Here is a 24,024-nt window from a genome sequence, read left to right on the forward strand (position 1 = left end):
TTGGCAAAACCAAAGGTACAGGCCTTGAGGTCAGACTTTCCATGGCTAATGCCTGTGAGCTGCATGCAGAAAGGACACATGTGACAAACTCCCTTGCCATCACTGCCCACAATAGCATACACCCCTCAAGGTCTACAGCTCCTTTGAACAGAGACCGTCACAAGTTTCTCCCCCATTTCCTAGAAGCCTGTGAAGGACCCACCCATAGCAACCTCCAAAACAAAGAGTATCCCAAGTCACTTCTGGAAATCCTGCAAGTGTGCCAGGGTGTTCCTTGGACAGTCCTTTCCCAACCACACTCCCTACCAAGCCCCTTTTCTGCTACAGACCAGGACAAACTTCAAAGTCGGCCTTGTCTTCTAAGACACATTGCCTACCTAGCATTCTCCTGCTAACACAGGGCCCCCAATACTACACATGGGCAGAGAATCCAGGCTGGTGACAAGCAGGAAGGCAACTCCACTTATTTGGGCCAGTTGGTGAGCCTTGCAGTTTCTTGAGAATTGAACTACAGCTGCTGGTTTGTGTGTGGTGTCTGCTTGCTGAAAGGACTGGACTGCAGCTGCTGATTTGATTTGTGTTTGCTCTGGGACTGAACTGCTGACAAAGAAGATTGAGCTCACCCCAGAGAACTCCTGCTAAACAGGTCCACTTCCCCCACATCCTAATAACTTTTCACAGTTCTATCAGCTGGCACTTTCTACACGGCCCCTTGCCCCTGACTCTTTACACTCTTTAGACACACACACACACACACACACACACACACACACACACACACACTCATTCAGACCTCAGTGTTATGGTCACAGTAAACTTGCCACAGATTCCCTTATGCTCTTGAATCAAGAGACAGGCTCTGTACCTTGCTGTGTGATTCATGAACAATGAGACTACACAGAAGTGACACTGTCCCAGGTCCTTAATACACTGGCCACTTCTGCCATGCACTCTTGAAAGCTTCAGAACCTCCACTCTCTGGAGTCCTGAGACTGTGAGTAGTACAGAAACCCAAATAGCCCAGGCTGCCATGCTGGGAGAAACCCTAACTATACCTATAGAAAAAAGGAGGCACAGGAGAGGGAATGTCCGGCCAGCCCCAATGCTTAGGCCCTAGTCACAGAAATCATTTCAGCTGAGACCAGGCTTTAAAGCAGAAATGTCCCACTATACAGTGTCCAAGTCACACCAACAAGCAGTGGTTTCTACAAGCCCAGCTCTAAGGATGGTTTCTGATACAGCACCAAAGCACTGAAATATCACCCTCTCAAAACGACTTCACCTCCCCAGTTCCCCTCACAGCACAATCTGAGGCCCACCTGGAACTACTGGGACCCTGACATAGGAATGACAGTCACTAGGGCAAATATTCACGCCCTAAGCATTTCTCCTGATAAAACCGCAGAATGACACTTCCTTCTGAGGGAGGTGGACCCGAGGCCGTGCTTTCCTTCAGAGGATGATTTAGGAATAGAAAGACATGTGTCACTTCCAGATAAAAGCTACATGTCTCTCCCTCTGACCCTGTGACAGCTGATGTAAGTTCCAGGGGTGATGCTTTTGGTCAGCCTGATTCCCAAGTGCCTTCCTGCCTTGTTCCCTGAAATACAATCCTTCCTTCATTTCTACTTCTCTAAGAATGCAGGCTAGTGCACTGAACCAATATTAGCTTGAACAAATTCACCAGACACATGAGAAGCAGACAAAATACCCTTTAATCTGAAGTAAGAGAGAACCAACAAGCTTGAATGCCTATATACATATCTACAGCTGAATTTATTTGCTTACTATATCTATCAATAACATTTTCTTTAATATGACTTTTACAAAAGCATGTTCAACCTATCTGTAAAAATTAACTCCTTCCAAAAATGTCCAAAGTTGGCTTCCCATCTCTTATTCCAAACTCTGGAGGCTATATGTATTTGGGAATTTAAAACGTTTAGAAGAATGATATGTTTATGTGCCATGTTTTATATAAAATCCTCAGAAGGTCTGGGGTAGCACCCTAACCTGGGTATATTAATATTTTCCCCACAGAGAACATACAAATATTAATACAAGTAGGTTAATTAAAATCAACAGCCTTGAGCTAGTTCAGGTAGGACTAGACACCAAAAGCATTCAGCAAGGTTGGATGTTATGCCAAGAGAATTGATAAAAACGTTGTGTACAGGGCTTTCCGAGTCACCTTTATTTCTCATGCTAGAGATTAAACCCAAGGCCTCATACATGCTCAGCAAAGTCTACTCCCAGTCCCAGAGCTTTCTCTGTGTGTGCAGCTTGCACAGAACTGTGGAAAGCCATGTAGCCTCAGTGTTGAGTGAAGAGAGCATAGAGAAAGCTTGTGAGTGCGAGTCGCATGCCCGTCTGCAGCGTCGAGGAGCGACTGCCAGGGGTGCCCACCATCAGCCCACACACCCCTCCCATTGTCCCTACTCACAAGGCTGTGAGTGTGCATGTGGGATATGGAGTGCATCTGATTTGCTACTTATTAGGGTAGGTGGAGGCGTGTACGTCCATGCTTAAGAGCCAGAGGTCAATGTCAAGCGTCCTTCCTCCCTCTCTTCCTTCGCTCCCTGATGCAGACTTTGTCACTAAATCTGATCTCACTGTTTCAGAGAGGACAGCTGGCCAAAGACCTTCCGAGACCCACCTGTCTCCACCTACCATAGTCCCACCTTGTCCCCGCAGCACGGGGAGTCAAGATACAAGATACCAAGCCTGGCTTTTTGATGAGGATTTTGGGGGATCCAACTGAGGTCTGCCTCCTTATCTGGCAGGCACTTCGTTCACTGAGCCATCTCCCTGGTTCCTTCATTAGGTTTTGCAATGCTTAATCTCTGGTTAAGAATGCTGATGAAATATATTGATCGAAATGTGAAGAAATTTTTAAGTATGAATTTACTTGTATTATTTATGAGGCAGAGGGAATGAGTTTACCTTTATAAGCTGCCTACGCAGATGGCAGGTAAGTCTCATGATTTACATGAGAGAGTGCACAAAGGGATTTTATTTAGAAGACTGACTAAGGCCCTTCTGTCAGGGGAGCAGATCTGAAGTTTACAAAACATAATGGGAATTCCTATAGCAGGCCTGAGCCCAGACCTGAAGTAAACCTTTCAGTACCCAAGGGGGAGGCGTAGGAAGTAGGGTTCCACTGCTCCCACTGGGAGCCTCTCAAGATACATCCAGCTCTGGCCTGCTCTGAGTGTCTGTCCCTGATCTGCGGCTCTAGGACAGGTGCCTATCAGCTGTCACCAAGAGAGAGCCAGAGGTGTAGGGCAGCTTGTTCCTAACCCTTTCAACTATAAGTGTTAAAAACAGGAAAAACATAGAAAAGTGGAAAATAAGAAAAATAAAGTAGAGAACAGTCAGTCTTTGGTCTCTCTGGACACTAAATGGAAATATCTGGAGAAGATCTGTCACTAATAGACAAAAATTAAAGAATCTTAATGAGGAAGTTGGAAACTAAAATCTAATACAGTGGGGTTGGGGATTTAGCTCAGTGGTAGAGCGCTTGCCTAGCAAGCGCAAGGCCCTGGGTTCGGTCCTCAGCTCAAAAAAAAAAAAAAAAAAAAAAAAAAAAAAAAAAAAAAAAAAAAACCAACAAAAAAATCTAATACAGTAACATTCACTATTCATCTCCTGTATTCTATACTATATGGACCTTTAAAAATAAACTTCATGGTTTTAAAATCCCTGATTTTAAGTTATGGACATAACTAAGAATGGAGTCAGGTTGTGTATAAAGTGTTGTCTAAAATCAGTCTTCGTAGAGCGCTGTCTGCAAAGGGGACAACTGCCAGTGCTGTGCCGGCACATTCCTAAACATTCCACTGTGTGCTGGTTTCCATTTAGCTGGCTGGCTGGCTGGCTGGCTGGCTGGCTGGCTGGCTGGCTGGTTAATTTGGTTTTTCATACTTCTTAAGTCTAAGGAGATGTCCACACTGAGCAATGGATATATCCCGGAGAACAAACACATGGGAGTGTTTCCCCCAGGAAGTGCTGTGGACCTGGATGTTGAAAAGCATGGCTCATGCCTCAGTGCCTCAGTTGTCCCTGAGTGCTGTGAGGAAGTGAGGTTGAGTGGTCTTCACAACGGCTCTGAGTTGAGCTCATGCTCAGTTCAGTTACAGAGCTCACTGTGCTAAGCCACAGTGAGATCACAGCAAGATGCTCTCTGCTGGTCGAGCGCACAGTAGGGTGTCTACAGATAACGGGATGTGCCACACTATGAGAAAGTTCCAAGGAGAGTTCTCACCGTAAAGAGATGAAAATGAATGGAAGATAAATGTGTTTGACTTGACTTTAATATTACATTCATCTGTATGTGTATCAAAACTGCACTCAGAACCCCATTAACATGCGAAAAGAATTTCCATCAACATTTATAACATTAAGGTATATTAATTATAATAACAAAACAGTGTGGAAAATACAATAGTGATAAAAAGCACTACTTAGCATCCACAGGCGAGTGAGGGATAATTAGGGGATAAACGAGGAAGAAAGACTCACACGGGAGTTTGTAATCACAGCAGTCGTTCACTGAAGAGGAAAGGTCCTCCCCACACAGATTTAGAGACCTCCAAAGCCAGACACACACCCCTGCCCTAAACAGCAGAATACTGGCCAACAGGACAGCGTAGAAACACAGAAGGCCCATGTTCTCCAATTGTATGCCCTGTATTTCCCAATACAGCTCCAATTCCACAGACTCGGTCTCTCTGTGTCTATAAAACACTAAAGTAACTTGAGGAAATGCCATATCAGACCAAGCACGGTTTGTTTCACAAAATGTATCCACTGAACAAAAATGGCAGGCGGTAAACAGCCAGAGAGCAACAGCAGCGCTGAGCCTGGCTCCTCTGGGCCAGAAAGCCAGCCAGCCAGACAGACAGACAGACTGACAGTCAGACAGCCAGACAGCCAGCAGCACATACTGCAACCCTTCCACACTGCTAGAATCCAGGTTTTTAACTTTCTAAAGTAAGAACACATAGAATGTAATTTAAGCATACAGAAAGAAGGGCATTTTGTCCAAGTCACATTATGAATTTATTCTTGCTTCTGTCCCAACCAGGGAAAAAGACTCCTTAAAATTAGAATTCTAGGTCCATGGGTGTCTCATAATAACTCACAATGGGAAAGATATCAGTTGATTTATTAAATATAAAGTGAGAGCCATAGGCATTTAAGCCATAGGCATTTAGAGTGTTGCTAATGAGACAACCAACCTTTGCTGCGTCCTTAACATGGCTTCACTTTCATTTTCGCAGTTGCAGAATTGTTATAATAGAAAATCATGTTCTGTTAAGGAGGAGGTAAAGCCGTGGCCCCGGCGCTGCCTCTGCCCTCCCCATGCCCACAAGCAGCCCACACACTCTTTATGAAAGACGTGCCTCACAGGACAGCTTAACAGAACATTCGCAGCAGTCCCACTCAGGAACTAAAGTCAGGCTCAGAGTCAAAGACCACACATCACCTTTCCTGCAGACTGTCCAACTTGACATTCCGCTACACTAAATGGACCCCATCTAATTTACACCATGGATATTTTTAAGGCCCGTGTCTGAGGCTGGGTGGTTATGTCCACTGCTGACTCATTGCGCTGCGGACTCATTGCGCTGCGGACTCATTGCGCTGCGGACTCATTGCGCTGAGGACTCATTGCACTGCTGACTCATTGCACTGCATTTACTCTCCTCCCTTCCCTCAAGCATGACAGACAGATGACCTTAGCCAATCACTGACCTTATGGAGGGCAGGAGCCAATACTGGTACCAAAAATCCGTTGTAAATGTAGCTGACGAGCTGCGTGCGGATCAGGGGGTGAGCGACCTGAGGCGGAAGCAGAGGACACAGTTCACTCTCCACGGTGTCTCAAAACCAGACAGTCCTGTCTCCATCTTAATTCAAAAGGAAACCCTGAATTTGGGCTAAGCTTCACTTGTTCAATAATACTTCAGACCACACAATGATGTGATTATTTTAAAAAAAGTATCTACTATAATATAAACAGCTAAAAATTATACTCCCAACTATAGAAAAGATGTTAATTTTAACGTTGACTTGAAAAGACAGACAGACAATGAAAAGACTGAGCATGCATAAATATTTATAAGTTAAAATGAGTAAATTATAAAGTATAATTTTTGCCCCTTAACTCCTCCTAAGCTCCATATCTACCTGTGGTTACCTTTTTAAAAGAGTTTAACTATAGAAAAGAATAATTAAATACACTTATTTTTCTAACAGAGAACTTTGAAGATGCATTTTCTGATATTTCTGATATTTAGGGAGGAAAGATTCTGTAAAATATCCTCAGAAAAAGCGGTCAGCTGTTCAAAAGCAGGAAGCATTGCTGGTGTTTCTTCCCCAAAATGGATTTTCAAAATCTAAGGAACATGGACAAACCTTTACTGACATAGTTGATACTTGCAGGGGCTCCCTAACTCCAAAACATTGCTTAAATGTTTTAAAATAATGTTTGCCTTTAATTTCAAATAAATATATTTCCTGTTCTTCACCAGGCCTGAAGAAGCAGCTTTAATGAGGGCAGAAGGGAAGAGGGGAGGGAGGGAGGGAGGGAAGGAGGGAGGGAGGGAGGGAGGGAAGGAGAGAGGAGGGAGGGAAGGAGAGAGGAGGGAGAGAGGAAAGATTCAACCAAACAAAAAGTAAAAAAGCAATTTCTAGGGAAGTAAGTCTAGCTGTTTAAATTACTGACAATCTTTCTCTATATCTAAAGAGGAGCTAATAGTAGTTCCATCAATTTTATATCCATACATTTCTGCAGAAAATGTTGATAGACTGTAATATTAAAGAGAAAATAATTTAAAATGTAATCCATTTATCTTAAATACAAATAAAACTTCCTTTGACTTAGCAATAAAAATGAGAGGGGAACCAAAGTAATTTACTTTCATTTTCCTCCAGAAGCTGTTTCTTTATTTGGTAGATAAACAGATTATACGTAACATTTTTCACCCTAACAATCACCATAAAACAAACTTGATTTCTTAATAAATCCAATATAAAGGTAGTATTTATGCTACATAGAAGAAATTTTTGATGAAAACTTAGTATACCCTTAAACATATATAAAATTGGATTTTTATTGAAAACAGTAACAAGAAATTTGAAGGTAAAAAAAATCTAATCAAAAAGCCAGATACACAAGAGTTCAGTGGCTGTTTTTCCCCTAAAGCGAGCCAATTTCAAAGCAAATTTAATTTGTGTAGCTAAGAAGATTGTTAACTTCTTCCCAATTCAATTGGGATAACAATATTCTTTATGTAGTGTGCACCATTAAGCAAAATAAAGTGTTTTCCTTTGTAAGCTCCTGGGAAGACCTTGAAGTAAAAGTGTTATAATTTGGAGCACTTAAGCAGCCTAAAAATATCTATTTAATGAGCCAGCCACTGAACTTATTTTTGATGGGTAAGTGGATAATCAGAACAGAATAACACTTTTTATAGAGAAAATAAAATCTTTTCATTTGTTCTCAATTGGAACTTTCAGAATCCTCCCAAACGTTTTTACTCATTTCAAGATACTCAATGGGATCCAAGCAAAGCATCATTATTCCACAAGTGTGTCTCAAAATTAGCAAAGGGTTAATTTGGAGGAAACTGGAATAGTGAAGGGTGCCCATGCATGCTAGTTCCCCGCAAGCCTTAAGCTCTGACCGGACATTGGTCCACGATGGCTTCCAGGTTGCAGTACCTGGATGACTGCATTACAAAACTCCAGAGAGTTCATGAACTGCACGAGGGCGGGCAGCAGAAGCCAGTCGTCCTTCAGAAGGCAGTGCCACTCCTCACCCTTCTCTTCCAGCTTCGTGGGCAGGGAAGAGTACAGGCCACTGAGTCCCGTCGCAAGCACCTGATTCAGAAACAAAAAGAGCAAAGTAGTTCCGTCTGAAGCTCAGGGTCACAAAGATGCCGAGGCTACTGGTCCAAAGACCAAACTCTGAGCAGCAAGGGATTAATAAAGAGAAGGTAGCAACTAGCTAGGAGAGGTTAAACATGTGGACGGACTAGGAAGGCTACCCCAGCAGACAGCAAGGCAAATCCAGAGCTACTTAGCTATTAGTCAAAAGGTCGGGGAGGGTGATTCATCTTTTATACTAGGCACCAGGATGAGCTGGGAACCCAGCAAGTGAGAAGGCAAAACACAAAGATGACTGAAATGTGACTCTCATCAATCTATACTGGACATACGGGTAACTGATAGAGTCAGGTGTGTTGGGTCTCAAACATGATCTTCCAAGACCAACACAATGAATTCAATGATAAGACATGATAGCTCTTAGCACACACAAAAAAAGGAAGCTATCAGAGGAACTGATAAGAGCTGAGGTGGCACAGGAGCCCACGATGTACAAAAAGGACAATAAAACAGATGGGCCATAGCAACACTATAGATAGATAGGTAGATAGGTAGATAGATAGATAGATAGATAGATAGATAGATAGATAGATAGATAGATGATAAAGATACATGATAGATGCATAGATAGATACATACATGATAGATTCATACATACATGATAGATAGATAGGTAGATAGATACATACATACATGATAGATTCATACTAGATAGATAGATAGATAGATAGATAGATAGATAGATAGATAGATAGATAGATGGATGATAATAGATGGATAGATAGATGATAGATAGATAGATAGATAGATAGATAGATAGATAGATAGATAGATAGATAGATAGATGGATATACATGATAGATGTACAGATACATACATGATAGATTCATACATACATGATAGATAGGTAGATAGATAGATAGATAGATAGATAGATAGATAGATAGATAGATAGATCAATCTTTGTCCTATTTCCTAGAAACCTTCATTCACCCACATATCAATTCACTCATTTAAAAAAAGCCTGACTACTTAATTTCAGGCCAAGTGCTAAGTACAGAAAACAAAACTGTAAGCAAGATTGATCCTTTATCTCTTTAAAAATCAGGGCATCTGTGGTCCCGAAGGAAAATATCTTCTATTTAAAGTATTTAATTCGTTGTCAACATACCCATACAAATCACTTTAATACTAGTTTTGAATGTGACCCAAATGAGTTGTCTACATAAATCAGAAACCTCTGGCAAATGCATATGGAGCCCAAAGTCCCCTAGAAGAGAAGTCTAATCTGGATACTACATTTTAAAAATCAATTACATTTGCTAACTCATGCTAAATTAACCACAGAACAAAGACTTTAATTCTGCGTTCTCCTGGTTTCTTAACCACTCTGAGGCTCTGAAGATGATTTCATAAAGACAAGCTTAATTTGTCTGACTAAAAAGCTGGGAATAACTATTCAGTATATCAATATAATTACAGCAACATTAATTTTCAAATTACATACATCAGTGACAGTAATTAAAAATAATACATACCTAATATTCACTTTTTAAGTGAGTATTCTAAAAGGGCAGGGCTAGGATGTGAACAGGAGGAAACCTGCCCAGCCTGAAGACACACTCCATGCGAAATTGACAGCTGGGAGGGTGGGTGTCCCCACCATGTTCCTGCCACCATAAGATAGGGCTGGTCAATAGCCATTGTCTTCTTCAGAGTGGCAAAAAGAATATGAGAAAAATATTCTGCTAAATAATAAGCATTACACATGCTTAAGGGACAGGAGTGAGTGAGTGTGTGTGTGTGTGTGTGTGTGTGTGTGTGTGTGTGTGTGTGTGTTCACAGCTATTGACAACTGTATTGCCTTCCACGGCACTAAGTTCAGATTCATTTACACACATTACACACATTTTTAGAACATAGGCTATGGGCCATACATAACAGGGCTGGTGCTTAAACAGACCAAGTCAGGGGAGGAGAGACGGAGAGGCCAGCCTCCAAGATAATGATCACAAGGAAGACCACCTTCACCCTCAAGAATACAGAGGGTACCCAGGGAGCGGGGACAAAGAGAGGCAAACAGAGATGTGTAGGTGCGTTTCATTTGTTTGTTTCTTTTGTTTTGTTTTCTGGTTCAAGAACTAACATCAAATTCATTGCATAACTTGAAAACTAAATTATAAAAGACACACATCTCTGCATTCAACAGGTAATCAAAAATAAAATGTACTCCTTTAGCCTTTTATTGATTCTGACCACAAAACTGTAAAACATTATGTTTATTCTCAATACATTAAATATTAACGAAGTACTTTTCACTTGTCTTCTCCCAAAAGTATCCTTAAATGAAATTATCACGGGCTGGGGAGATGACTCAGCAGGTAAAGTTCCTGCTGCACAAGCAAGAGGACCAGAATCCTAACCCCCAGCACCACATAAAAGCCAAGGAGGTGTGGCTATAATTCCAGGGCTCAGAAAGCGAGACAGGGAATCCCAGAGCAAGCTCTCTGGAGCAGCCAAAATGGCACTATCCAGCTTCAACTGAAAGACTCTGTCTCAATGGATAACATAGGTGGATCAAGGAAGAAATCTGACATCGGCTTCAGGTGCAGGTGTGTGTGCACGTGCGCGCACACACACACACACACACATACACACATACACATATACATGCATGCATACAGGCTCATATACAGGCACCCACATATGTGTGTATGCATATGTATGGATGGATATGTGCATAGATGTGTGTATGGATCTATCTATAGGTATGTGTATGTAGTAATTCCACACATGGAAACACATGAACACACACACACACATACATACACATATACAGGCACTCATATATGTGTGTATGTATATGTATGGATGTACCTATGTGTATGTGTATGTAGTACTTCTACACATGGAAACACATGAACACACACACACACACACATATACATAGACACCCAAATATGTGTGTATGCATATATATGGATGGATATCTGCATAGATGTGAGTATGGATATATGTATGTAGTACTTCCACAGATGGAAACACATAAACATACATGCACACGCACACACAAATACAGGCACCCAAATATGTATGTGTGTACATATGTATGTATGTACCTCCACACATGGAAACACATACACACGTACATACACAAAAAGGAAAAGAAAGAAAACAGGAAGAAAGGATGGATCATCATTCAGGGCCAGATGGATAGCGACAGTGAAAACAAATGACTCCTTGACAGTCTGGTGTGGTAACGCTACAAGCAGCTTTAGTATCAGACGAATGTGGTTTTGAGCTGGATCCTGCCATTAACTGGTAGTTATTAAACTCTATAACCTTAAATGAGTTGTGCTATTGTAAGGATTAAAGACAAGAACACATGCAAGATTAGAGCAGTGGTTTCCACTGAACACTGAGCAAGTCAAGGTCAATCCTTAAACATCCCAGAGTACTCGGTTAATTTTAGCGGAACAAAGATTTTTAGCAGATGGCTTTGGTTGGAAGCTAGCAGCAAAACACCTGGTAGACAGCATTTGCTACAATTTGCCAAAATAAAAAGCATCATAAATTTTGGATATGGGATAAATAACTTCCTACCTGTGGTTCTGTACCTAAAGGTCACCTGCTCTGATGTGCACAGCCTGATTTATGCTTACTAGACTTTGCCAACATGGGACAAAAGGTCTAAGTGCAACCATCAACATTTGGTTTAAAAACAAAACAGGATCACTTAGTGCCCAGCCATTTGTTGGTAGCAGATTGCAGGGTAGCCATATTCTCCTTCTCTCTTGAGAATCAAGGGGTGGGAGAGCAGAGCCAGGCAGCTCTTTCTAGCAACTTGAACAGCACAGGTTTCCAAATGAGGTCCAGTTTGCTAAGAGAGTCATTACTCTTCCAAGAGCCTGATGCTAACGCACTTTGACAATCATACTAATTAGAGAAAGCTTTTTGTCGACTGTGGCCCTTCGCTGGTTGGTTAATAGCATATGCTTTTATCTGCAAAATAAAGGGGGCTTTTTTATTTTAATTATGTTGTCAGATGTAATTATGGAAAACTGAGTATAAATGAAATTATGGGCTCTATCCTGAGGGGTAATCTAACACAAGAAACTTGTCCTCTATCTAGCAAATGAGGTCAGCTGGTAATGTTGCTTTCCCTCCAATTTAAATGAACTGTACAATGTTTTAAAACACATTCTTATAAAAGCAACAATTACTGAAATCAGCTTAAACACAGTTAATGGAAATTTAAACACTAGAGCCACGCCCCATTCTTCTCCCAATGCACTTGAATTTTTAAGTTATGAACTATTAGAGATAATCAGAAAACAATAGACTTATAAACCATCCGTAATACTTATCAAATTGTATCATTTTGCTCTAGTTTCTTCAGAGTTCTTGGCATGTTCTTAAAACCAGCCGGGGTATGGCTGAGCGGTCGAGCGCTATGTGAGGATCTGGGATCAGTCAAGCCACACGTGTGAGGACCAGTTAATCCACAGGGCCAAGAGAACAGTTCTACTCCACTCTCATTTCCACCCCCTTCCTGTCATCATCCTCAAGACAGACTGCAGTCTTGAAGCTAATACACATTATTCTTATGCTTGTTTTTTTCTTTAACTATATTTTTACCTTAACTATATGTGTGTGCTCCCCCCTAAAAAAACTGGTAGGTACCATTCTGAGCTTTATGTAAAGTTTATGTAAATGCTAACATGGTACGTAGAACTTTGTTACCTATATCATTATGCAACACGATTTTAGATTTGTTAGTCTTCACACATGTAGCTATAGATACATGCTAATACATAGTCTAATTATGTTTTGTTTCATATATTTTAACTTTTATTTTCATTAAGTCACTAGTCAACTAAATGAACATCCTTGTCCCGGTATTTATAAGTAAAGCTTCAGGGCCACAAAGTAGGCAATGTTCGATGTTAATAACCTTTGGATATTGCTTTCCTCAGTTAGCATATCTATTTATACTTTCAGAAGTTCTTGTCTTTTCCATATCTTGAAACGCTTGGACACATTATAGTCACCCAAAGTACACAGTTTAAACTAGAATTTACTTCTGCTATTCATTCTGTGGCCTTGGACAGACATACAAGACATGTATTCTTCTAATAGTACCACAGTTCACTACCCTAAGAACCAAATGCCCCATGCTTTTATCTGCCAACTTTAGAGGATGCTTTTCTTTTCACTGATAACATATCCTCTGGTGGACCTAGACAGTGTGCAGTCTTTTCAGACTGCCTTCTCTCAGCTTGGTAGTATGTGTTTAAGGTTCCTGTGGTCTTTTCATGATTTGAAAGCTCACTTCATTTAGTTGAGTAATATTTTGAACATCTGGGTGGATCAGATTTTATTCATATACTAAAGGACATCTTGGTTGCTACTATAATTAAAAACTATGAAAAAAAGAAGCTAGAAACACCCATGTTCAGGCTTTTGTGTGGACAGAAGTTTTAATTCCTTTATGTAATACCAAGGAAAGCAGGTGATGGACTATATGACAAGAGCATGTTTCATAAGAAACTGTTGGACTGGAAAGATGGCCCAGTGGTGAAGAATACTGAATGATCTTCCAACGGACCTGAGTTCAATTCCTAGAACCCACAGAGTGATTCACGACCCGCTGTAACTTCAGTTGCAGAGGATCAAATGCCATCTTTTGACCTGCACAGGCACTACACACATGCACAGACATACATACAGGCAAAATACCCATACACAGAAAAATGAATAAATAAATAAACCACTTTTTAAAAAAGAAACTATCAAATTGTCTTCCAAAGTGGCTACACCAATTTGCATCCCCAGCAGTAATTAATATGAATTCCTATTTTCACTCCTGCCTACACTTGGTATTATTAGTACACTCTGTGAACACTGACTGCAGGTGAACCCCTCCTCACTAACCTCATATCCCCACGCTAAGCAGACAGACAGACAGATCACACACACACATACACACACACCCCACAAATACACATTTCTAAATGTCCTCTATGGAGTGTTCTCCTGATCTAAAAATCATCCATACGTTATTAACTAACAAAAACAACAACAACAACAACAAAAATTGTATCTCCTCATAGCAACCTGTCTTCTGTTTTCCAACAAAACTCACCAGGAATCTCCAAACTATCTCACGTGTATTTAAGGCTACAGTGTAAAGACTAATAAAAAGAATAGATACTAAGAGTGTTCACCAAGTTTAGAAAGTATTGATAGCTATTGGTTAACCAGTAGAACACCAAAATCCCTCGGAGACTATGAGCCCCTGAAAATTCCATACTTTTCTTGGTGTGACTGGGCACTGGCTTCTCTAATATACACTGCTTTGTTTCCATAGCATGGACGAAGGAACTATGCAAAGTAGAGAACTTTTTGTGTCGCTGCAAATATGCTTTCATTTTTAAAACAAAAATCAATGCTTTAGACCTACAACAGTCATTATCTTGCTGAGAAACAAATTAATTTGGGAAACCAGCTGTGAGGGGCCTTACCTCATGCCTTGATTCAGTGGAGCAGAGTCAATCTGGGAGGCTATGGATTTTAAAAGTGCAGGTATAATCAACCTCTCTGCCTAACACAGCAAAGATGAATTGAGAAACGGTAGAGAGACTAGAGCGGTATTGTGGGCTGTTGCCGCTTAACCAAATTTTAGCACTGAAACTTAGCTAGCTCTGCCTCCAAGCAAGTTCCTCGGAAGACCTTGCCACAGAAGGTACAACTTGGAACGAATGGCAGAAAAGCATACAGTCTTGGCACGTGAGGGGAGGAGGTGGGACGTGGGGCAAGCACACCAAGGAGAGGGACTTACTGGACAGAAGTAGGTATTTTCCACAATGTGATTGGCCACCATGCTGTTCTCAGCCGAGAGAGACATGATAAATAGCAAAGCGTCCCGTGCTTGCTGGCCTACGGTGCCCTCTCGGTGGATGAAGGGTATCAGCAGAGAGAAGATGAGGAAGTTGGCGGCCCCTTGGTCCTCACTAGTATGGAAGAAGAGCTCCAGGATGGATGGGTCTTTGGCAAGGATGGAGCAAAGCTGGTTGAGCAGGACCACAAGCTTTCCCTCCACAGCCGGGGTGGCTGTCCCCGAACAGGAGCTTAGCAACATCATGAGGGGCTTCAGGATGGGCTTATGGTGCAGCAGGGGCTGGTAGGACTGGGTGACCAGCATCTCATACATCTTTAGCTGCTCGAGTTTGGTTTCGTCCGTGAATTCTCGTCTCAAGCTCCAAAGGAAGAGCTTTTCCATGATGTTCTCACAGACCACGAACTCCAGAATTGGCCCCATGGCAGCATCCTTGGCTTGTTCTTCGATGAGCAGGAAGAGCATGTGTTCTACATAGTTCTGCACAGCGCTGGCCTCATCTGGGGGGATGGACCCATATTTTGCCTGGATGTTCTTCAAGGGGTCATGCTTCTCTAAGATTTTCACAACCTGCAATATAGCAAGCACCACCTGTCACCTATTGCTGTTTCCCATAATCTCCAAAGCAGTCCACCCCAGCCTTGCCAAACTGGCACGAAAAATGGAGACTTGGGATTCAATACAAATTATATACATTTGATGTTGGATATCATATATAATATATATATTATAGAATTATAGAATATTGTAGAATATTAGAATATTATATATAATATAAAAACTATCGAGTATGTCAATAGCGGAAAGGATAAGAAAAGCAAAGAAGTGCAAAAGTAATCATTACTTTTATATGCAAAAAGAAAACAAGTTACTTTCCCCTTCAACTATCATACAACGTGGCCTTTAACATTTCAAATGCATGAAATAATTAAAAGGAAACCTGGCTTTCTTCCATAGTGCGGTTGCCCCGAAGACTTTGGCAGAGCAACGTAACTCCTTACACACGATGTTCCCAAACACTATGCCTCACTTCTCCACTTGGAGGGACAGACGCCCTCTTCAACCACACACAACACAGGAGTAAGAGCAATCAATGGAAAGTGAGACCCTGTAGCACAAATGGAATTGATCCTAACAGAAGGCATAGACACAAAAACCAAGGTCTAAAGAGTCTGAACATCTTGTTCTTCATGATAAATGAATGAATGAATGAATGAATGAATGAATGAATGAATGAATATCTTTCCAAGATAATCAATTACAAAATAGACTCCTGACACTTGGGGTGATATGAAGGTTTTGGACACAGTGATACAAAGTAGCTAATGAAACAAAATCAGATGCACCTAATAGATGGCTAAGGTAAATTACATATGTTAGGCACCTGTAAAGGTCGAGACACATGGTTGGTCCAGCTCTTTTTCTTCCTACTGCTGGTATCTGAAGCTTCCAACCTCACTGTTCCCACTGACACGTGTACATGGGTACCTGACAGTGTAGGTTATTTTACATCTTAGTTCTCATTTACCTCAGTGACTTGGGATAGCCATGACAATCCCATCTGATTGACTCCTTTAAAATACTCCACGTGGTACTTTTAAAACCACCCGGCGCTTCACCACTGACTCAATCTTTGTTTCTCTTTGCCTTTCTGAACAGCATAGAATGCAATGTTTGCCTTTGGCGGTTCCCTCCTGGCCCACTTCTGTGATGTGCTGTTACATGTTCTGTATTTAGGTAACAGTTTTTTTTTTTTTTTGAGTTGTTCCGGGAAACTGGCAACTACACAATGCTATGTCAGCATGCATGAGCAATAAGGGAAATTGTTTCTCAGGGAAAGGTCTCCATTTCTCTCCTGTCAGAGGCAAGGAAAAGGAATCTTTATGGACCAGGTAAGTCTATCCTGACATAACGAACACATTTTCACATCATCAATAATCTCTATCAAGTTCCATCATAAATTTGAGAAGACTGTGTCACAAGGGGAAAAGTGAGCCCAAAACTCTTGAGTTGACATTTCTCACAAGAAAGGGCATTTCTTCAGCAGTCACCCTAATGATACATGGCCCACTGACTGGTGGCCGCAGGCAGCCCCCGGACATCCTCTTTGCCACATGCCTCCAGAGAGCACTTGCTACCCTACACTTCCCGGGTGCTGCAGAATTCCCTGCAGGCCTACTGTGCTCACTTTGGCTCTGGGTTTTGGCTCAGGGAGGAACACACTTGTCCTAAAGGGGCTTTTCTTCAACACCACAGTCCCCAAAGTCCCTAACGTGAAGGTTCTGCATTCTGAAGGACACATCGGCTGTGCTTTGTTGGTGCTATGATTACAAATGTGTTGCGTCTACTTGTGAGAGTTTTATTTACAGCTAGGTCTCCAGGAAAAATGCAATTACACTTCTCACTCTGTTCACCGTGTAAACTGTCTAAAACTGAGACTGCTTTATATATGGGTAGTGCTACCACCTTGGTCTTTCTAAAAAAACAAAACAAAACAATCTGGTGCCATTAGTTGTGAATTTGTTCTTGCCCTTGACTTGTTAATCTGATTTGAGGGAAAACTGACTAAACTCTCCATGTCAGAGTTTTTTTCTAGTAAGGAAAAATAAAATACTATTGACCCAGATGGTCACGAACAAGATAACCATAACCAAATACATCTCCATACACTATAACCACTGTTATGTACATAAATCATATTATTGCACACAAGTTATACATAAATATAAATGAAATGATTTGCTAAAGAACAGATATGGGACTGGAGAAAGAGCTCATCAGTTAAGAGTACCGGCTGTTCTTGCATATCAACTCCCAGCCCTCTGTAACTCTGGTTCCAGCAGATCTAGCACTCTCTTCTGGCCTGGGCAGGTACCAGGCACACACATGATGCACATTCATACATGCAGGCAAACACTCATATGCATAAGGTTGGGCCTAGCAGGACATGCCTGTAATCCCAATACTTGGAAAGGGGACCACAAGTTCAAGGCCAGCATGGATTCTAACAAATCAAAAAGGAAGAGACAGTAGAGAAGGAAATGAAGACAAGTGAGACTTTAAAATCAGTTAGTTCTTCCCTGTAATTTGCTGTGAGCTCATAAGATAAATCTAAAAGATCAAAGTAAGAAAGGTTATTTTGTATTAATGTATACAAAGAGAAGGAAAATCCTGACACAAAGCAATTATTGAAAATCCAGTTCTCTAGAATGCCTATATAATATAAACTCATAAACACTGCCTATATAATATAAACTCATAAACAGTGCCTATATCATATAAACTCATAAACACTGCCTATATAATATAAACTCATAAGCAGTGCCTATATAATATAAACTCATAAACAGTGCCTATATAATATAAACTCATAAGCAGTGCCTATATAATATAAACTCATAAACAGGGGTATATATTTTTGTCACATAGGCAAGCACATATTTATTTGTATCTAGTATATGTATGCAATATACACAACAAAACAATCCATACAACCATAAATAATTTTCTTCAGACTAATTAACCTTTATGTATGTATATATTCATTATATATATATATTATTTACATATACATAATATTGATTCCAACTCAAGAACCCTACCACTGAGCTAAAACTCCCAGTCCAATTAGGAAACATCTTTAAAAGAGAACTGAGCTGGGCATGGTGGCCCACGTCTTTAATCCCAGCACTTTGGAGGCAAGGCAGGCAGATCTCTGTGAGTTGAAAGCTGGCATGATCTATACAGTGAGTTCTAAACTAGCCAGGGCTACATAGAGAGACCCTGCTTGTGAGAGGGAAGGAAGAAGAGGGTAAGGAGGAGGGAAGAGAACAGAGAACTTTATAACCAAACATAAACTGTGTAGCCTCTTTTTAACTTTATTTTTTAAAGTATGTCTGTGTGTGTCTGTGTGTGTCTGTGTGTGTCTGTGTGTGTGTCTGTGTGTGTCTGTGTGTGTGTGTCTGTGTGTGTCAGTGTGTGTCTGTGTGTGTCTGTGTGTCTGTGTGTGTCTGTGTGTGTCTGTGTGTGTCTGTGTGTGTCTGTGTGTGTCAGTGTGTGTCTGTGTGTGTCTGTGTGTCTGTGTGTGTCTGTGTGTGTCTGTGTGTGTCTGTGTGTGTCTGTGTGTGTGTCAGTGTGTGTGTCTGTGTCAGTGTGTGTGTCAGTGTGTGTCTGTGTGTGTCTGTGTGTGTGTCAGTGTGTGTGTCTGTGTGTGTCTGTGTGTGGGTGTATGAAAGTGCCCGTGGCAGTCAGAAGGTGTCAAATCCTCTTGAGCCAAAGTTACAGGCTCTTGTGAGCTGCTTGGTGAGGGTGCTGGGAACTGAATTCTGGTCCTCTGAGAGATGAGTATGTTGTCTCAAACACCGAGCCACCTGTAGGCCTTGTTGAGCAGTTTTTAAAATGAAGTAAGTTAGCCCTCCTTAAGACAGCTGCTTTCTAAACCTTCTGGGTAAGTGGGCAGAGAAACCTGAGAGCAGAATTTGAATAATCTACAGAGATAAAAGGTTTGCTGACCTGGAAGGAAGCAGACACCCTGGATCCCTTTTCTCACTCCCAACCATGATGGGCAGTTTTACTGCCTGGGAGATGGGTGTGTGGGTGAGTCACAGAGCACCCACATTTAGCAAGTGCCATGTTGTTACAGATCCTGAGCCTTTCTTCTCGGTAGGACCTTCCCAGGCTTACTCTCCTTCCTGTTCCTGCCAGCAGACACACCTGTGACCTGTTTTCCAAGTGGGCTCTGAGGCCTCGCCCAGGGACTGGCTCCTACCCTAGCAGGAGTCTTCAAGTCTGCACTGAAATGCCAAAGCGCTTCTATCCAAGGGGGACCAGGTCCTCCCAGTTGCTGCAGACAGACTCCTCATGTGACCTGGGCTTTCCTTGTCTTTCCCTTTTGTTCTCTGGCTTCACATCACTGCCATCAAACCCTCTTATCCTTGTTCCTGTTTCCTCTGCCTGCCACCCAGTTTTACCCTCTATGCTGACTCTAACCTACACGGGTGAGTGGTGAAATTCAACACTGAGGCTGCATACAGTGCCTCCTGCAGGCTTGGCCCTTGCTGGGACTAGCTGCTCTGTCACACTCAAGCAAGCCCTGACCAGGCTGTGGGGATTCTGCAAGAGTCATAGTCAGAGAGAGATACTTTGTAAACATCTCCTTTACGAAACAAGTTTACTTTATTAAACTGAAAATAATATTTAATAAAGTAATCGGCAATGATAAAAGCCCACACTCATGAAATAAACCAGTTCACTTAAAAACAATAGAAGCATTCATTGTAACGAAGCATCTTTCTCATCTCTAGAGGGTGTGTGTGTGAGAGGGGGCAGGGGATATGAGCCTGGGTCATATTTAATTCCATGTATAAATTAACATAATTTAAGAGTAAACACAAAATGAACAGTGTGAACAATGGATTTCAAATTACCAGCAGATCAAAACAGCTAAATTTAACCTAATTTCAAAGCCATTTGACCTTTAGATATGAGTGTTATTGAGGCTACAATTTTTAAATAGCCTATTTCTTGCATAAGGAGCATCAGATATTCCTAACATTGGTCCCTAATATGGCCCCATCAGGCTTGAATATTAACTAGTGATGAACCCTAAATAAGAAACAAAGGAAAGGCCCACATTAATCACACAATTTTACCTCAAGCTACCAGACGATTATTCTTTGTGATAAATACAAGTGTTTCTCTGCCAGGAGACCTGTTTCAGTCCAATCTTACTGTTGGCCCATGCCTTCCATAGCAGGCAACTATGCCACCTTGACTGGGGCACACTTACTTCACGAGAGACGTGTGAAAAAAACACTCACAGCTCCACACCCCTTGGAATGGCAATTTAAAGTGGCATTTGAGGGAAAATTCAAGTTACTAAGCAACGTTTTCCACTGCACAGAAGGGGAGGATTTAACTGTCATGGGCCAAATTACACTTTATGCACCAAACAACCACAGCAGAAGCTAAGCTTCCACTGTGTCCTTGCTCAGTACTTAATTTCCAAGTCTTTCCATTTGGGACGTCCCTTGAGTTCCTGTCTCTACAGGGTCTTACCAGGGCCGCAAGCTATCTGCCTGCCTGCCTGCTTCCTTTCCCCCCTCCCTCGTTCCTTCTTCTCCCTCTCCCTCCCTCTCCTTCTTTCCTTCCAGTCTGCTTGCCTGCCCGTCTGCCTGCCTTCTTTCTCTTATTTTCAGAACTGGAGATCGAACCCAGGGCCTTGCCTTACACTGGGCGCATGCTCTACCACAAAAGCTGCATCCTCAGGCTATTGTTTGTTTTGTTGCTGCTGCTGCTTCTGCTGTCTGTTTTGCTTTTGAGACAGAATCTAAGTCACCTGGGCTGGCCTTGAACTTGCTGTGTAGGCCAGGCTGATGTTGAATTCGCAGACTTCTTGAGTAGCTGGAATTATAGGCATGCGCCACCGTGCCTGGCTTTCTGTCTTCTAACAGCAAAACTATAATGTCCTTGTGAAACAGGTTTGCTCACTCCACTTGCATGATATCAGCTCTATCAGACGCTGCAGACTTGTCTCAACCAGGGATTTTGAGATATAATGAAGGTGGGGTGTGGCAGTGCACACCTTCAATCCCAAGGCTTGGAAGATAGAGGTGCAAGAACTGCAGAGCAATGTGAGCTATATGAGAGACTGTTCAAAAACCACAAAGGGGCTGAAGACACAGGCCCCACTGGGGAAGCTATTACTTTCGTGTTGCTAAGTGACGGAAGTGCCTGTCAATATTTCCTAGTTATTTGTTTGTGCCAGTCAGTTTTATTCAAAGAAGTTTCTTTGTGCAGGGGTCAATGGAGTATCTGGGCAGGTGGGGGGAACAAATCAGGGTAGTGAGAGGTAAATATGATAAAAATACATATTACATATATGAAAGTACCATTAGGAACTCACTATTGTGTATAATTAATACACGCTTCTTACTTGGGATTTCTCTTACTGTGATAAAAAAAAAAAACACCATGACTATAAGCAACTTGGGGAGGAAAAGGTTTATGTCATCTTACAATTTGTGGTACATCATCCAAAATCAGGGAGAAAGGATGGACAGCAGGAATCTGGAGGCAGGAACTAAAGCTTAGGAACACTGCTTACTGACCTGTTCCTCATGGTTTGCTCAGCCTGCTTCCTTATACTACCCAGGACCGCCTGCCCAGGGGCGGCAGCACCCACAATGGGCTGACCCTTCCTACAGTAGTCATTAATTAATTAATTAAGGGCTCCATAGAGTTGCCCACAGACAAGTCTTACGGAGGCATTCTCTAAATTGCGAGTCCCTCTTCCCAACTTACTCTAACTGGTGTCAAGGTCACAATAACCTAGGCCAGGACACCTGCTAACAAAACCCCCTTTTTGAAAGATAAATTACAACTATGAAAAGAACCCAGGAAGGAGGTTCTAAGTAAAAATTCTGAGCAGAATGTTAGCTTCAGCCCGTGCCCTTCAGACCGCATACTAGGTGAATGCGTATCAGGAGAGCCCAGGCACTGCAGCAGGCTCAGAATGTTAGAGTCTCCCAGAAGCACCAGCTGACGGCCTCTCTTAGGGAGCATGGCTTTTGTCCACTTTACTTTCAGCTGTCAAGTTTAAGGACACTTGAAATCTGTAAAGGAACACGCGTGCTCTAATGTTAGTGGGAAGATTTATCAGAATTCTCTAAGCCTTCTAAACTTCCAATCTCTCCATGTCTTTTAGCGTTCTCAGTCATCTAGTCTGCAGCGAGGTGCGTACACAAAGCAAAGCTAAACGGAGCAAGAGAATAAGGTGCCAAATCCACACATTATATTCTTCCTGTGTTTCTTTAACGGATTCAGGGTACTCAGAGCTCTACTCTACACACCAGACGTAAGGCCCGCCCTCTAGTTTTCATTACTGTGGGAACAAATTTGATATAAGCAATCTATATGCCTCCATTTTCTATCACTTCTATCTCCTCCAAGATGAAAAAGAAGGCCCAGTGTACTTTCTTCCTGGAGCACCATTACTGTAATACAGTCCTGACATTTGCTTGCTTGCTTGCTTGCTTGCTTGCTTGCTTGCTTGTTTTTTGTACAGGCTCTCACTATTAGTCCAGGATGGCTTTAAACTCATGATCTTCCTGCCTCAGCCACTCAAGGGCTAGCATTACAGAAATGTATTACCATGTCCGGCTTTCTCCAGTTTTTTTTCATTTCCTCTATACACAATAAATAGAGCTGAACAAACCCATATAGTATAAGTGTGGACACAAAGGATAAGTATGCCATAAAACAAACAAAAAAACAAAATTTTTGGTAAAAAAGATCTAGCTTATTTATTAGATGGATGGAAATATAAATTTTTATTTGTTTTCTTACTTATTGTTTTGAGGAAGGGTCTTACTATGTAGACCAGGCTAGCCTGGAATTCACTAAATACCTCGTCTGACTGTGAACTCTTCTTTCTCTTCCTGTTTCTGCTGCCAAACTAGTAGAAATACAAGCATACACCACCTTGCCTAGCTTCCTCCAACTGCCACCTCCACGTCCTCTGTTCTCCTGCTTGAAGAAAGTAAGGGGACAATAAATACGGCAAGGTCCATGCAATCGCGGTACAAGTGCGCCGTGAGAAATAGCCAGGGTAGGCGGTTTAATCCATCCGCCAGTCCACTTGAGCAGTTGATTAGCTGCAGTTCAGTGCTTCCTTCCACTTGGACCCCTCGCATTCAGAAAAGGCAAAGATACAGAGGAGTTAAAAGCAATAACCCGCCATATTGTGCGATGTTCTTGTAAATGACTAAGAATCCAACGCTAGTGCATAGTCTTCCTTCTCACTGAAGGTAAGTCCAGGCTCCTCCCGGAAGGATACTACACTATGGCTTAAAATCGGTGCATGTTTCAGCGGCTTCCTAAACTGCCTGGCTCTTCTGAAGGGCCTCCCGTTCGCTGCTTTGCTGTTCGAGAGTTTATTGAGCCTCTACGACACGCCACACTCTATTATGGTAGCAGAAATATAAGCGGATCGCTAACCACCTCGGACACTGAGGAGCTTCGCGATGGTGCAGGGAACCGGATGGTGTACAGACCATTGCAATATGAGGTGACTGGTGCGACAGCTAAAGAAAGCCTGGGTGATATTGGGGCGAGGCGTAAAAACATGAAAGAGTGCAGAAAAGTGTCTGGAGGAAATGATGTTCCAAATGTGTCCAGTAGAAAGCAGCATTTGAACGGAGGAACACGGCAGCAGAAAGAGCAGCAAGCACTTC

General features: G+C 42.0%; 1 protein-coding gene across 3 annotated transcripts in view; it reads right to left on the bottom strand.

Annotated features, from left to right (window-relative positions):
* Fhip1a (FHF complex subunit HOOK interacting protein 1A) overlaps window positions 1–24,024 on the bottom strand; it is a 170,263-nt gene that overhangs the window by 55,191 nt on the left and 91,048 nt on the right. For 2 of the 3 annotated variants that reach the window (XM_039102756.2, XM_039102754.2), the window contains 3 exons: window positions 14,735–15,361; window positions 7,729–7,887; window positions 5,758–5,844 (listed from right to left, as the gene is read on the bottom strand). In XM_039102756.2, coding sequence (XP_038958684.1) covers window positions 5,758–5,844; window positions 7,729–7,887; window positions 14,735–15,361 — 873 coding nt within the window. 3 annotated transcript variants of the gene reach the window in all.

Source organism: Rattus norvegicus, chromosome 2 (genome assembly GCF_036323735.1).
Source record: "Rattus norvegicus strain BN/NHsdMcwi chromosome 2, GRCr8, whole genome shotgun sequence".
Classification (NCBI taxonomy): Eukaryota; Metazoa; Chordata; class Mammalia; order Rodentia; family Muridae; genus Rattus; species Rattus norvegicus.